The sequence below is a fragment of the Crocodylus siamensis genome, chromosome 2, assembly GCF_052110815.1.
Source record: "Crocodylus siamensis isolate JL-2025a chromosome 2, ASM5211081v1, whole genome shotgun sequence".
NCBI lineage: Eukaryota > Metazoa > Chordata > Crocodylia > Crocodylidae > Crocodylus > Crocodylus siamensis.
In genome coordinates, this window is record NC_143396.1 from 17,429,651 (window position 1) to 17,446,304 (window position 16,654).

A 16,654-nucleotide genomic window follows, 5' to 3' on the forward strand; every position below is an offset into this window, starting at 1 on the left:
AAAGGCGAATGCACAAAGATGTGTTTGGTCTTAGAGAGGCATTCAGTCCCCACTGAAGTCAATAGGAAGATCCCCATTGGCTACTGTGAGTTTTCATTCAGCCCTACCTGAATTTCTTACGCATATTGTCTGCCCGCCTGACTCGTATGTCTTGTTCCTCTGCAGCTGAAGAGCTAACGGAAGTGGACATTGGCTCGGTTTATACTGGCATCCTCAGCTATGGAACTGGCTCTGTGCTCTTCATCCTGGCACTTGCCGTCGTGATTATTTGGAGGATGAAGATTCCAAACAAAAAAGCCATGAATACCCCCACTGTACAGAAAGTCTCCAAATTTCCTCTCAAGAGACAGGTAACAGAAAGTAGATACAAGATTCCTATTCCCTATTATAACCTCCCCTGTCCTCCTTAACCTCCTTTCTAGAACAGAAATCTGATGCTGGAATTCACTGCTCCATCAAAACCTGATTAACATCAGTGAGCCGATAGCTTCAGAAGAGATCGGGCCCCATGTGTCATTTGATTTTATTTTGATTCATTTGCTCCTGTTTCAGTGAATGTGTAGCTTGTGGTAGTCAACTATTTCCAGTTTCTCTCTCCTAGACGAGCGGTTTCCCAAAGACCCGTGCTTACATAGCACTAGTCAAACAGTTTCTTAAATCTGCTCTGCTTTACAATACCAAGCAGAAAACAGGTGATCCAACAGTCTACAGGGTCTGCATCCCTGGTCTACAAGGAGGGAAGGGCTGGTGCGAAAATTCGGCATATTGGTTGTGTCTATCCTGCTCCCAGTGAAATTACTAGCAGAACCTCTGGGCAGAATTGGACCAGCTTTCTCCAATGGATGTGACTGCGCTTTGCACCATGTAATCACGTCTAGTCCTAACCACAGCACAGGTGTATCATTGGCTGGTATTGCAGCCCAATGAACATCTGCATTAAATAGGTCTGTGGGTCTTGCTGGTTCAGTGCATAGTCTCAACCACACATTGGCTTTTGAAGCACTGGGAAGGGAAATTTCTGACTCTAAGATCTGAGTCCATGTGCACGAGCACATACTGTGTACAGGCCAGATCCTCAGATGATGTAAATTGGCATAGATAGTCAGTTTCAGTGGAGTAACACTGATTTACACCCATGGATGACTTAAGTCTATGCCCTACTACAGTTAGAACACATTACTTTGAAGTCCCAGGTTGCAATTCATTGGGAAAACTTCAGTAACTGAAGATCAGACAGATTCTTTTTTGGCTGCTTCCTTTGAAGGAATCTGTCCATTAATACAATCTGGAGACAGTCGGCAATAACACCTCATTTGCTCTATTCAAGCAGGTGTCACTGGAGTCAAATTCTTCCATGAATTCGAATACCCCGCTGGTCAGAATCACACGACTGTCATCCAGCGATGGGCCGATGCTGGCTAACGTCTCAGAGCTTGAACTTCCTGCTGACCCCAAGTGGGAACTAATGAGATCTCGGTCAGTCAAACCCACACACTGAATAAATATTTTTGGTTGCTCTTCTGTCTTCATTCTGCACGTCAGCTTGGTTTCCTATTAATGCTTTGTTTGTATCTGTCATTGCAGCCTGACTCTGGGCAAGCCTCTGGGTGAAGGTTGTTTTGGTCAAGTGGTAATGGCAGAAGCAATTGGGATCGATAAGGACAAACCAAACAAGTCCATCACTGTAGCTGTCAAGATGTTGAAAGGTATGGGAAAGTTTCTGGGAAGGAAATGGCAGAAGCAGGGGAGAGTTTTACCACTTGCCTTTGTACCACTTGAAAAATATAAATACCAGAGAAGGGCAACGCTTAAGTGGGCTATTCTGGTGGGTCAAGCACTGGACTGATGTACTAGAAAGTAAGGTTCATTTTCAAGCTCAGCCACAAACTTTCTGTGGGACTTTGAGTCTGCATTCGACTCAGCACGCTGTCTAAACTGGAGATTGTACTTCCTTGCTTCACGGGCAGGTCATGAGGTTAAAATACTAGCTGGGAGGTTTTCTGATACTGCAAAGAGCTACATTTAGAGAGCACTATATCCTTGTTGAGGTTCTCTTGAGAGCAGGGCTGTGCAAGCAATTTCTCTTTTGGTTTGAAGTGATTGAATCAAAACAAAAAACCCCGCTGAGCTGAAATGAGCTATAACACTGTTGTTCTTGTTGTTGCCAAGACAAGAAGGGGAAAACATTCATTTTGGGCCAAACTAAACATTTGGATTCCATTTCATAGAATTGTAGAAAATTAGGGTTGGAAAGGACCTCCAAAGTCATCTAGTCCAACCCCTGCTCAAAGCAGGTCCATCCCCAACTAGATCATCCCAGCCAAAGCTTTGTGTAGCCAGGTCTTAAAAACCTCCAAGGAAGGAGCTTCCACCACCTCTCTGGGTAACCTGCTGCAGTGTTTTACTACCCTCCGAGGCTAGAGACAGAAGTTACACGTAAACCAGCTTAACTGATTGGAAACTGGTTTAAACCTGTAACAGAACAGAAGTGCAGTGCACATAAACCACTTTCAAAATGGCAAGAACCGGTTTAAGATAAACCTGGTTGGACGCAGTATGAGACTTGATTGATTTAGGTCAAACTTGTTTATGGAACTTCTGTCCCAGCTCCCTTCCTGGTTCAAGTTAACTCTGTCCCCCAGCATCCCAAGGTGCTTCGCAGCCCTGGGCTCTGCTGTCTGCTCCAGCGGAGCAGAGGCTGCCTTGCCTCTCTGCTCCTTAGCCTGCTTCCTGCCTGCATCTGTCAGCCCATAAGGATGGGGGAGGCAGGGGAACAGACCCACCTAGCCAGGGTTTAAACAGCATGTGGCGGGAGGGAAAGCCCCTGTGGTGGGGGCTTTCAGCCCTTGGCAACCCTCCCCCCTCCCCCTTCCCAAGGAGGGAAGAGGAGTCCTTCCAGCCGGGTGCCTGCCCATCAGCCCAGTATGGGGGGCTTCCCCCTGCCCCAGCCCAGGGTGACCCTAGGCTAGGATGCGGAGGAGCTCCCCAAAGTGGGAGCTCCCTGTTTCCACCATGCTGGGCTAATGGGCAGGCACCTGGCTGGAAGGACTCCTTCTTCCTCCCTCCTCTGGCAGCAGCTGAAGCAATCGGCAGCTGGGAAAGCGGGGTGGGGCGGACTCCCCTTGGCTCCCCAGGGCTGCCTGGGCTGGGGACCCCAGGCTGGGGGAAACCTCCTGTGGGAGAGGCCCCCCAAAGTGGGCCAGCACTCAGACAGGGGCTCCTTAACCCCTGGTGAGGGGACAACAGGGGGCTGGGGGCATGTACTGGAGAGCATATCCATAGTTGGTGTGGTGGTTCTCCTTGTATTTGGTATCCTAATAGGCTAGGGCATTCAGCCAGTATCCAGAAGACCCTTCTTAACTCAAAGGATTTTATTATTTTACCCATGTTGTCCACGTTTTCAGTATCTTAATCACCAGGTTAGATAGAGGGTGCTCTGGGATGAGGGGCCCTCAGTCACTCCTTGATGCTGTTCTCCTTTGTATAAAAATGCCTAAGTATTCACTTGAGCAAAGACTGGTACCCTGCTGTTAAACCTGTCAGGTGAGTGCCCTAATCAGAAAGAGCAGAATATTCTCTTTCTCAGTGAATATTTAAGTATTCGGTACAAAACAGGACAGCCCCAGTTTCAGGCTGCTCGATGTCTTTGTGGTCGGGGTACTCTTCTGGGATTGGAGAGAGATGAGTTTGAATCCCTTCAGCCAGGGGTTATGGTTGGCCCCAATGATCTTCCATTTTGGGGAAGGGAACTCATCACTGGCCTATTGTGCATTTAGTTGCCCACTGCCATCATCCTCTACAGCAACTGTAGGTTGTGGATCGTCTCCTCTCGTGCTGTGTGGAATTTACCCTGGGGGGCAGAATAGAAACGAGACAGACTGAAGCTCTACCTTGAGCATCTCCGGATTAATAATCGTCCTGACGGGGGGGAAAGGCTGTAAAATTGCAATAGGGAAGTAGGGTTTTGATAAAAATCCCGTTGGTCAATGTAAGTGACAGTTTTATTAATGAAAAGTTACCAGTGATGATAAAATAAAAGCAGTATTTGATGTGGGGGGGGGGGTGTTTCATCTTGATATTTTTTTTAGAATCTGGTAGATGTGGGTTTTCTAGTCACTTTGGGGGCCTTTTCTCCACATTCCCATATTTTGTAACTGTTTTCCACCTTTTTCTAGTTACACAACAGTGAAAGGTATAAGAAGTGGTTTTACCTTGCTTTTTTACAAACTTTAAACTTTACCCAATCCATTTCCATCGGAAAAAGATTTAAATGAGGATTCATTTGATCAAAAGAGTCAAACGAAAACATTCAAATGGGAAGGAAAAAATGGGCCAGGGGGACTGGGGACATAGATCTCGGACCTGAAATGGGAAACTAAAAGTTCTCTGTTTCCAAACATCAAAATGAAAACTGGAATGTCGCAGTCTCATTCCCGTATCAACCTTTCTCAGAATTTTCTTGAGGTAAAAGTTTCAGTGTTTTGACTCGTCCTGATTTTCGTTAAAAACAAATACTGAATTTTCCTGCAAGAAAATTTACTGATCAGTTCTTAAATACCCACCAACTGCCATATATTACTACTGTACTTTAAATACGAGTACCATAAAAAGCAAAATCATAATATCTGTTCCATTCCTGACAGTTCCTTTCTCGCTTGTGTTCTCCAGATGATGCCACAGACAAGGACCTCTCTGATCTGGTCTCTGAAATGGAAATGATGAAAATGATTGGGAAACACAAAAACATCATTAACCTCTTAGGTGCCTGCACGCAGGATGGTAGGTCTCCCCCATACTTCCACAGCAGTGGGGAGAGTTGGTAGTACACAGTCTCTGTCTGCTGTGGAGTGAACACTGTGTGAGCTCAGCCATGTGTAAACCCAGCTACTTTTTAACTGAACTCTGCTACGTTTTCGTGGACCAGCAGACATAAGGATATTTTTCCCCTGTGATAAAAAAATATATTAAATTAAATATTCAGGTTATGCAGAGGGAGGAAGATTAATCCTAGCCTCGTGCCCTGGAATTATTCCCAAGACACTCTTGACTACTGTCATAGGTATACGCTGTGCTAAGTGAAAAGGTGACCCGGCTGTTGCATACAGAACCAAATATCTGGCTCCCCTCCTGTTATCAGTGCTGCTTTTTACTCATTTTTTTTTCATTCCTTTTTCTTATTGTCTTGCTCTCCTCTCTCTGGAAAGGATATGTTGGGACTGGAGGGAGCAAGGTTTGACTGTCACTAATTATTATTTACTCGCTGAATGCCTCAAATTTGGCTAGGCAAAGCATTTGTCTAGTGGTTAAAGCACTGGATTAAAATTCAAGCTCTGGAATTGAGAAAATCATATAATGCCCCTTCCATGCCTTTGCTTCCCTACCCATCCCATGGAAATAATACTGCTTAGTCACGGGGTAACACTAAGGGTTACCCTGTGACCAACCCTAACATCTCAGCAGTGTCCCTTTGACAGCAGGGTGTGGTGGGGTTTGTGTAACATTTTATCAGAGGCAGTGCAATCCACTGGCTGCAAAACCTGCGTGGAGACCCCCAGACCCAGGCATTTCTCATGTCTGGTTTTCTTAGGAATTTGTCTGGCTCTGGATACCGTAGTATTTCAGTCTAAATGCATTTATCCTCACAACATCCCTGTGAGATAGGAAGTACCATTAACATCTTCTAAAACATAGGGAACTGAAGCACAGAAAGGTTAAGTGGCTTGACCGAGGTTCACACATGATGGAACATGAACTCAAATGTGGGTTTCCCAATTCCCAGGCTGGGGCTTTAGTTGCTGGACCATCCTTTCCCCCTGACCCCACATTAGCCATGGACTTGCCTTGTGACTGCCCAAAGTCACCTCACCTCTCTGCCTCGTGCTTTCCATCTGTGACATGGGACTACCAACAACATTTCTCCTTCTGTGGTTTTTCATCTGCAGGCCCACTCTACGTGTTGGTAGAATACGCATCGAAAGGGAATTTGCGGGAATATCTCAGGGCTCGTCGGCCACCCGGCATGGATTATTCCTTTGACACCTGCAAACTGCCAGAGGAACAGTTAACATTTAAAGATCTGGTTTCATGTGCCTATCAGGTGGCCCGGGGCATGGAGTACTTGGCTTCTCAGAAAGTGAGTTGAAAGCTGAAAGTCTGTGTTTGTTTACTGCATGCATCCATGTAGATGGAAGCACTTGCAGTGTACAGAGCAATTTATAAAACATCAGTCCTCTTTTCTTAAGAACCTGTAAATATGTCATTTTATTTATTAATACAAGAAGCATAGGTATAGGCTGAAAAAGTCTGATTAAGGAACTAGAAGCCCAGTTGTTTATTGCTGAGGCCGTATATGAACTTCTTAGCAGGGCTTCCCTTGGCTGTCGTCAGCAGTCCACCAGTAACTTTTGTGAACAACATGGGGATACCAGGGTAGTGTAGTATGTGTATGAAAAACTAGACTTCCAGGCATGTTTCCATTGTGCAACACAAGTGTTTACTTGCTGGACACATCTAAATGCAGAGGAAATTGAGCTTCCGCTGTCCGAGCCTCAGTCAATTCCAGACTCTATCCCAGGGCAGCGGCAGTCAGGTTTAGAGCCACAGCAAGTTAGATGCTGCATCTCAGTGGTGTCCCTTTGACAGCAAAAGGGAAGGTGACTTTGAGAGAGAATCTCATCCAAGACAGGCCTGGACGCCCCTGTGGTCCTGTTTCAGTGTCACTGTAAATACGGGGCATTGAGGAGGAAGCCGAGATCCTGCCTGGGACAGGCATTCATTTCTGGAAAAACCAATGACTCTTGTTAGGGTACCAGTGGATCATAGGTCCTGCTAGTTACACCAGTGGTGGGTTTGACCAACCATAGAAATGCTCCTGGAGGTCTCTGGAAGTGACTTACAGACATTGAGTGTGGTGCTGCTCCCATGTACACCCTTGTTTCCAATAGCTTCACATGAGCTATTGCTGATTTGTGCTCATGTGAGTGAACGGAGAATCTAGCCTGTTGGTTGATTTAAGCCTTGTAGCACATGGCATAATCCTGTCTTAGAGCTGGGGAAAGCAAAGGCCTAGAAAGATTTAGAGTTACACAAGTCATTGGTGGATCTGGAGCCAAATCTAAGGGTGTGGCTGCACTTCAGTCAAAGTTAGCTTTAAGTCAGCTCACCCAGGTACTGGAGCAGTCTCAGCATGGCAGCACGGGGCTCAGAGCAAGCCAATTTACTTTGCTTCTTGGGTCCTGAATTCATTGAAATGTTCTCAGTGTCTTCATTCCATTTGGTTTACTGTAAAAGTAGGCTCGGACCCCATGGCCCATGGTTCTGGCCTGCACAGGTCGGGCTTTGACGGTGCGTAGGAGTTGGGGGCTTCATCTGTGCTGCACCACACTGCCTGGTGGCTGGGCAGTGGGGAGCTTTCCTGCATTGCACTGCAGCTGGGATGTGGGGGCAAGCAGAGGTAAGGAGAAGCAGTGGTGGCAGCAGGCACTAGCCCACCTTGAAACCCATACTGGGCCATTCTAGCCACCACCAGGAAATGTTGCCAACCCCTTCTGTAAACCACTAGCCCGCACTCTTGCCCCTGTATAAAGAAAAGTAGGGATAGCAGATAGGAGAGTATATGCAATAGATGCTGCTAGAGTGTGGCTCGTCTGAGACAGCATGTGGCAGTGATGAGACAGAGCAGGGAATTAAACGGCGCCCACATCTTTATAGGCTGGCCTCCGAATAAATGAAACAGCATCTCATAAACCACAGCTCACTGCTGATTCCAGCCATAAGCAGCTCAGTAAGCCCATATTTATTTATTTGTTCGCCTTTCACAGTGCATTCATCGAGACTTGGCAGCCAGGAATGTGTTAGTCACTGAAGACAACGTGATGAAAATCGCTGACTTCGGCCTAGCCAGAGATGTTCACAACATCGACTATTACAAGAAAACAACCAATGTGAGTAGTACAGAGCTGCTGAGCACAGGGAAACTCCTGGTGGCTGGGGAGTTGCTCATCCTTCAACACATAGCCCCTGTTCTGCACCTCCATTTTAAGGACATTCGTGCATTGAGAAATCTGCTTATGCCCAGTTAGTAGCAGACAGGCGGGTAGCAGTGGGACACAGGACGGGCACATAAGTCCATACGTGACAGATCTTCAGTGAAGTTTTGTTACTAGCATCACCAGTTGTTTTAGAGGACCCAAGTCATAAAACATAAAGCTGTTTATAACGAGCTTCAGTAAAGTGAAACTTGACTGATACCAAAGAACAACCCAGCCACCCCTGCCCCCAAGCCGTTTCAATGCACTGTAGCTGCAGTTATAATGGGTCTGCAGTTACAGAGCCAACTCCTTGTCAGCCCCAAACCTCTCCAGTGCTTCTCATTTCAATGTGCACCTCCCCTTGGAGTCTCCTGCATTTCACACCTGTCCCTCACTTTTATGGTGGAAAATTATTTGCAGGGGATACAAAGAATGAAATGCATCCGGTAGCGGTTCGATGGCCTGCAGGAATGAATTCTGTGCGCCTCTTTCTCATTTCAGGTTTTTGTCACATGTTGCAACCCACATTTGTGTCCCTGGCGGGCAGCAAGGGGTAGGCCCATTGAAGTCAATGACAAAAACACCGCCTTGGATTTCCCTGGGACTGGGATTTGAATCTTGGTGAAGTTGTGCTGGGAATCTGGTTTTGAAGGTTTTCCTGACAGTCTGGCCTCAGCAGCATTTTAACTGGGAGAGCAATGTGGGCTTTCGTTCTCAAAAGCCCACAGCCTAGCTGCCTTTATACTCGATGGATGTTGTTTTCAGGCTGAGATGTGGATGCTTCAATACGCTAAACCTGCTTTGGCAGTGAAATGCAGCACACTATAGAGAGGGTGTTTACAGCAGAGATTGTCCATGAAGATCAGGGGATCAGATGTTATAATCTGTTTACATGTGGCCACTTTTGCCTTGCACAGTGACCAGGGAAGCAGATGTGGTTGCTAATGAAAATGTTTCAAACTGGATTAGAACAGAAGATTCAGATGGTGCCGTTGTGGCTGAGCGAATATGCTGATGGGACGTTCCCTTTGTCTTCCTAATTACAGGGTCGGCTGCCTGTGAAATGGATGGCTCCAGAAGCATTGTTTGACCGGGTCTACACTCACCAGAGCGATGTGTAAGCATTACCCACATTAAAAACATTTAATATAAAGCAAAACAAATACCAAAAGATCATAAAGACCAATGCATTGCAAAACACAAATGGGACTCGGAGCCTGCACAGTGCGGGTGGAAACTGGTAGGAACAAACAAACAAAATCCTCCTCTCTGTATGCTGTATTTGACTCTAAAATACAGCTCTACCCAGGTAGCTTACTGTGGCCTCATAGGGTGCGTCTACACGTCAGCCTACAGCGATGTGGCAACTTAGCAATCACGTGTCTACATGCAATTGCCAGCTATGTCGCCATAGCAGCAAAATTTAACGGTGCACCACGCATATGGCACAGTAACCACTCATAATGCACCATGCATTAGTACTTCCAGAAGGAAAGTACTAAAGCATGGCACTGTAGCAGCATTGCCGTACGGAAACAGGTAGACACACACAGATAGTATTTTCATCCTCGGATTTACAGTAAGCTTCTAAATATCCTGATAAGGAGATAGGCAGGTGTTTCTGATCCATTGTATAGATGAGCAGACTGAATCATAGAGAGGCTTCAACCTGCAGTCTGTATTTATACAAAATTATTATAAACTTCCCTGAACTTTTAATCCATTCAGTTAGACTTCAGACAGACTACAGCTAGCCAAACAATATGCATCAAATGGACTATCTAATTTATTTTGCTGTGTGGGGGATTGATTAGTTTATTTCACAAAGTTTTTCTTTTTACCCTGCCTAGTCAGTTTTCATGGCTCCTCACTATAAGCAAAAGACACAGCCCAGAATAGAAATGAAGTCCTTTAGACGCTCAGTCTAATGATTAACCACACCGTCCCAGTTTCTAACTAGAGCAAAGAGCAGATAAAGCTAAGATGCTGTTTCATATCACAGCTGAACTTGGGACTCTCCATTTTTATTTTATGGAAGCTGAAATATCCCAACTAAGCCCAATAGCCCAACTAGGCATGCTGGCTTTTTACTTTTTAATAGTGGGATCCATGTGCAAACAGAAAAACCTGTGGGATCTCCAAATGCTAATGCAATTTCTCCATTTAGCACTAGACAAATTGGTATTTTCCCTTTCTCTGAATTTCAACATGTAGCCTCATTGATCTAAAATCATAGTTTCCATGCTTAGGTAATGCTGCAGTGGGCGTGATAGATAAATCTAAGCTTGGGGAGACAGACAGATAATCCTTGTTCTAAAAAAGAAATACAGAAGGCAAAAGATATTTTGAAAAGAGGACTTTCAAATGTAGCACAGCTGCAGTGCTAGGGCATGTAACCTTAGTTCTCTGCTTACTTTTGTAGAGATATTTTTCTCCCAGCCTGGCCAGTGAAATAAGGGTTGTAACAAGCAAGTTTTGGTATCAGCTTGCACAATTAGTGGCCTGTGGTTTCAAGCCTGCAATTCAGTGAAGCTGTGCATGAATAATTTGATTTGTTCCATTCAGTGGAGCTGGTGGAAGACCTAACAAAGAGCTGGGGGTAATAGATGGGCTGTCACCTATCTGATTAAATGCTCATTTCAATTTCAGACTTGGTGCCCGGGATTTCTTTGCTATTGAGTTGGATCAGCAGAGATCTCCAAGTAACTAGTAAAAATGGCCTAGGCAATTAGTCATGCTATTGATGACTTTGTTAGCTATGCATGGCTGCACAGGAATAAAGCAAAATGGGCAAAAAAAAAAAAAAAAAAAAAGCTCATTGAATTTTAAAGATCCTTCTTTGGTTTCCAGCTGGTCTTTTGGAGTGCTGCTCTGGGAGATCTTTACTTTGGGTGGGTCTCCCTACCCAGGAATTCCAGTCGAGGAACTCTTCAAACTCTTAAAAGAAGGCCATCGCATGGACAAGCCAGCCAACTGCACTCATGACCTGTAAGTGATAGCATGGAGGCCTAGTGGCCTCATTTTTAGAGACTATGCTTGATGTGAGAGTTTATTTTCCTTCCTAATTCAATTTCTCCAGTCCACTTCCTTGTGTGTCTAAATACCACTGGCCATTGCTTTGTCTGACCCCCACTTACTACTATTTAGCCAGCCCTGCTGTGTGTCCCTGCTGTGCCATTGTCCAGTTGGCTCCAGATAGACTTATCCAGCCTGATGCGTTTAGACTCAATATGTGACTGACAGACAAAATATGCAGCTACATATGCTATGCTTGGTTGATTCATGTCAATTTAGCATTCAGCTCTGATCTGTGAATTTGCCTGGTGAATTACCTTCTGAATACGACTTTTCCTGCCTTTTTATTTATTTGTTTCATGTGCTCTGCAGTGATCAGAAACAAGGGGTTATATTTCACAGGGCCCCCTGTAATAAGGGACTTTGCACTGCAGAGCCTTTTTCAATTCAACGCTCCATTGCCTAAGTGTTATTTTAAGTGGGCCAAATTGTCATTCAGTGAGGTGTAGGTAGAAAAAGGATTTGGGCCAGTTGACGGTGACAGATAATAATGAGGAATGAAAGCCGTTCTCTCTCTCCTGCACACAACACAGTCAGAAACACCTCCTATGGAACTGAAACCATTGCTAAGAAGCCCATCCTGCGCGTCAGAAAATGCCATCGTTCCACTTAGTTCTTTCCGAGTTACTTCAGCTTCAGTAACTTCCCAAACAAACATGAATTAGGGAACACTTAATTGCCCATGTCTAACTTCACGCACTGCGCTGGGACGGAGGGAGGAAAAATCACAATTCAGGCTGCATCATGCAATCAGATTCCATCGAAAGCACGTTATCTCCCAGTTCCTTACCGTTGTCTTTTGAACTCTTCCCCAGGCCTTTTGGCTTCTCTTGCTCCCTGCTGGAAGAGCCTTCTTTCTGGTCCTGCTGCCAAAGGGCGTGCACGTCTGAGGCGACCAGGAGCTCCAGACCATTGGAAGCCTCCGCCTGTGCTTCCTATGCAATTAAGAGCCCCGTGCTAGACAGACAAAGCACTAAAGTGCTCATGCTGCCTTTCTTAGTGCTCTGTAGTCCACCCTTGTCCTCATCCTTCCTGCCCGGTTGCTCTCTTTTTCTCCTGCACTCTTGCACAGTGCTTTAGTAAGACCCCAGGCAGGAGATACTTCCCTGTGGGCTCTCCTTTTAATGATATTTCTGCTTCTGGCACAGCAGCTGAATTTACTGTCCCTACATCATTGTACTCTCTCAGATGGCTAGGTCATGCTGGGTGGGTTGGTCAGTCACGGACTGACGGAGCCACATGTCTTTCTGAAGGACCTGGGTCGCTGTTTGCCCCTGCAATGTCTTACGCTGGCAACTGCAACATGCCAGGGCATGGAGAGTGTGGGCTGTGTGGGGAATGACTTTTTTGTGAGTACATATTACTGTCTTTTCTCAGGTACATGATCATGAGGGAGTGCTGGCATGCAGTCCCATCTCAAAGGCCAACCTTTAAGCAGCTTGTTGAAGACCTGGACAGGGTCCTCACTGTAACATCAACTGATGTAAGTGTCTACCACAGTGATGACCTGAACCCAAGCCCTGCGGCTGAATACACCTGAATTCTGGGACTGGTTTGCAGTTCAACCCTAGATCTAAAATTCAGAAATGGTCTTTATCGTAACAGTGGGTGAACCCAGATCCAGACACCCTCACGCTTTGGGGGAAGGAGTTCGACTGCGTGTCCAGTATTCACCGGTCTCACCCCCTAATAATAGCAGTAATGGGAAAGTACTGTGGTTTCATTGCTGTCTTGATCTCCAAGTTATTTTTTTATTTCTCCCTCCTTGCCTCGTAGGAGTACCTTGACCTATCAGTGCCATTTGAGCAGTATTCTCCTGCCTGCCAGGACACACACAGCACCTGCTCCTCGGGAGATGACTCCGTATTTGCACATGACCTTCTGCCAGATGAGCCATGTCTTCCCAAACACCAGCAGTGTAATGGTGTCATCAGGACATGATGACTCAACACACACACAGACGACAAAAAAAAACCTCACGAATGTAGACTTGGGGGAGGCCGAGGACAACGGTAGTGAAGGATCTTTGAAAGAAACTGCTTGATAATTCAAGATGATTTTTGTTGTTGAGCCGTAGAGGGTTGTTTTTTTGTTTGTTGTTTTTTTTTCCCCATTTGCTGTATAAGAAGTCAAGAAGCACTGTTTGGCCTGAAGGAACTAATAATCTCTTGCCAAGATTATATATATATATATTTTTTTTTTGCCGAAAACAGAATGTTAAGTCTATGGGGTGCCGACCTCTTGACCTTCAGTAATGTATTATTGAGTGCCAGAGTTACCGTTCTGTGCCTGCAATACAAAGAAGAAGAAAAAAATCTTCCTTTTTTAAAAAAAAAAATGTAAAGAATGTAGAAATTCTTTGCTTATGCAATCTGTACATGAACCTTTTTGGTGGAGCTGAAAAGCCACATTGCCTGCAGGGATTCATATATTTATATAAATATCTATATTTTTGTTGTTGTTGTTGATATTGACTTCATGTAGATTTACCCAACGACTTGGAAGGAATCCTTTTTTTTTTTCTTTCTTTTTTTTTTCTTTTTTTTGAAAAGAAATATCTAAATAAAATAGTTGTGTCATCTTAGAGTTAATGGCAGTGGCTTAGCCATATAGGTCATACCATGCTTGCACTAGAGCTGGGAGTGACTGGTATATACAGAAGAGCAAGTACATTCCAAACAGAAGGGCCAATGAATGGAGGTGATTTTAAACTGTTCATTTTTATGTGAATGGGGAGGAAAGTGTCAAGGCTGCTGGTATAAAGGTACCACCTTTCTCCAGGAAATTGCTAAATCATAATATCAGGCACAGACGTATGTCTCTGGTTGTGTAACTTCTTGCCTATTGGGGAACCATGGCCCCATGATCTTCTGCGGGGCCATATCTGAATTCAGCAGTTTGCCCATGTTTCTGAAGCTAAGGATTTGGGTACAATTTACTTTCATGAAATGGATTTGGATTTGGGGTTTTTTTTGCCTTTAAAGGGTAAGTTCTAGCGAAGCATATATATGTTCAGTAGCTCTCCCCTTTAAAGCGAGCAAGTTGCCTTCATCTATCTGCAGTGATTTGGAGAGAGAACTTACGGGTACCTGTAGGCAAGAGCCTTTAACTTATATCAAAAAGGTTTACTCCAGAGAATTGTGTACATATCTATAAATATATACTGTATATATATATAAAAGATTGTATAATACTAATGCAACAAATCAGTACTGAGAGGGAAATCTCTCAAAAGAAGAGCATTGCAATCTAGGATATACTGATCTGGGCAAAAGAAAAGTTTTTGTTTTATATCTTCACAGTTTTGTTTTAAAAATTGTACCTTAACATGTATATTTGTAAAGTTATTTATAGACATTAACATATCTGTTCATTGGTTTAAATAGCATAGTATTACTGTAAACTTTAAATTTCACTGAGTTTAAGTAAGTTTTTAACTTATTAAAATGGAGAAAAAATATATTAATCAAGTTTTTCTTTTGTGTTTATGGGAAATATTGAAAAAATGTATAGATGTACAGTCCTTTAACAAATTACATTTAATGTTTTATATATATATATATATATATACACACACACACACACACACATATATATATATATATATATATATATATATATATATATATATATATATGTATTCATTTTTTTAAATATTAGTTTATCCTGGATTGCAGTGAGCAAAGGTAAGTTTATTTTTCAATACATCATCAGTGGTTAAATCCAAACAAATAGGAGCAGAGAGGTGATCTTTACTTATTTGAAAAAAAATAGGGCCAAGAATTCTTCCATCAATTTAACCACTGTTCATTAAGGGGGCGTGGGTGTTTATTTTTCTATTTTTGAATGAAGGTATTCTTTGTGGTTGACTTAATAACAAGTATGCAGCAAAGCTAAATGTTGACTTTGGATGATGCACGGTTTTTTTCTTCATTTGCTGGTACCATTCCATTTTGGGGTCTAAGAAATTACATGTGGGCAAAATAGCAAGAGGAGCAACGTTCTGTCTAGGGGAGCTGAAATGGTTGCATTTTTTCTCTTGCATCTAACACATGTTGAACAATGCCAATAATACCTAATTTGCTACATTGAAAACTAGGCGATTTATGTCCCTATGTGCCAAAAAAAACTGCTTCAAGGCACAGAAGCAGGGGGAGATATAGTTTAGCTAGCAGGCAATGGCAGATATTTATATGAGATTTTACCTGCTACCATGAAGAGGCAATATAGTTATTGCACCCTGATTTTTTTTTTTTCTGGACGTACTACACATCAGTGATTTAAAATGACAGGGTGGCCACATTTCATGCTAGCATTTTTTTTTCTTAGAGCCACAAAGTTTGGGTCATAAAAGAAATAATTTATAGTCTGAGGTTACTTCAATGGAAGTTTGAGGTAGATTTCTATAGGTTTTTGTTTTTGAGATTTTTAATGAGAAAAAAAATGTTGGTATTTTTTTACAGAGGTTTGCTAATTGTGTACATTCCCAGTACCTGAAGCATTGGTTTTCCAGTACTGAAAAAAGTACAAAACTGTGCATGATTTCAAATGTTATTTTATTTTTATATATATATATATATATATATATATATATATATATATATATAAAAAAATAAAAATGTATTGAGTTTTTACAAGATGTATCTGTTGTAGACTTGTTGACTTTTTAACATTTTTTATTCAATGCTTATATAGTTTTATAGCCTGGACTGTTATCTTTAAAAGCTAAAAAAAAATAATAATAATAATAACATTTCCAACTTTGTTACATTTTATACTGTTGATGTTACAATCCACAGATTTGCATAGCATAATTTTTTTAATGAGCAACTCTGTTCAGTTTATTTTAATACTGTATTTCTTTGCCTGGCAGCAGCAGGTGTGAAAGGTGTGAAATGAACACTAAATAAACCTATTCTGCTTTTGTTAACATGGCAACTTACTTTTACCAAAACAATAAAAAGAAATGAGTTGTCAAGTTTGTTTTCCTGCTGTTTAGGGTTGCATATTTTTAAGCCTGGCCAGCCCATAAGTCTTCTACTGATAAAAACATTTTAACCAATGTTATACCATTATAAGCCCTACTGTGGGCATAGTCATGCTGGTATAAAGGTACCTTATATTAATCTAGCTTGTTCCCTTCCTGTAAAGGATTCATCCGTATCAACATAAACACCCTCAAACTGGTCAGCTTGAACAGCAGGAGTTTTTCCACTGACTTCACCCAGGCAAGGATATCACTTGGTGTGCAGTAACTCAGCACCACTGAACGCAGCGGAGTACAGCACTGCAGGGTGCTTTTCCATGAGAGTTAGTGTCCCAGGGTCTCGTCATTAAAGAGTATTTGAATGCGTTCCTCTTACTTTGAGGCCAGTCGTGCTTTCCACATTGAGACAGAAATTGCACTGAGTGCTTGGGAGTTTGCTTGATAAGCATGGGCCAGGTAAGTTTAATGACAAAGCACACGGGCCCTGCAAAAAGCTGCTGCTGTTGCTTCTCAGTCGAAAGCTGCTATCTCAGTCCCCAAGGACTTCCATGATTATCCGCAG

At 43.3% G+C, this 16,654-nt stretch overlaps 1 protein-coding gene across 6 annotated transcripts in view; it reads left to right on the forward strand.

Annotated features, from left to right (window-relative positions):
• Positions 1-14,567, forward strand: part of FGFR3 (fibroblast growth factor receptor 3) — an 86,806-nt gene extending 72,239 nt beyond the window's left edge. For 2 of the 6 annotated variants that reach the window (XM_090035397.1, XM_090035399.1), the window contains exons 9-18: positions 166-356; positions 1,331-1,476; positions 1,585-1,706; positions 4,669-4,779; positions 5,943-6,133; positions 7,821-7,943; positions 9,077-9,147; positions 10,881-11,018; positions 12,483-12,588; positions 12,882-14,567. In XM_090035397.1, coding sequence (XP_089891523.1) covers positions 166-356; positions 1,331-1,476; positions 1,585-1,706; positions 4,669-4,779; positions 5,943-6,133; positions 7,821-7,943; positions 9,077-9,147; positions 10,881-11,018; positions 12,483-12,588; positions 12,882-13,046 — 1,364 coding nt within the window. In that variant the 3' untranslated portion in view covers positions 13,047-14,567. Of the gene's footprint in view, positions 1-165; positions 357-1,327; positions 1,477-1,584; positions 1,707-4,668; positions 4,780-5,942; positions 6,134-7,820; positions 7,944-9,076; positions 9,148-10,880; positions 11,019-12,482; positions 12,589-12,881 lie in introns of all 6 variants that reach the window. The other 4 variants (XM_090035398.1, XM_090035401.1, XM_090035400.1 and 1 more) reach the window with 2 other exon arrangements.
• The last annotated feature ends 2,087 nt before the right edge of the window (positions 14,568-16,654 follow it).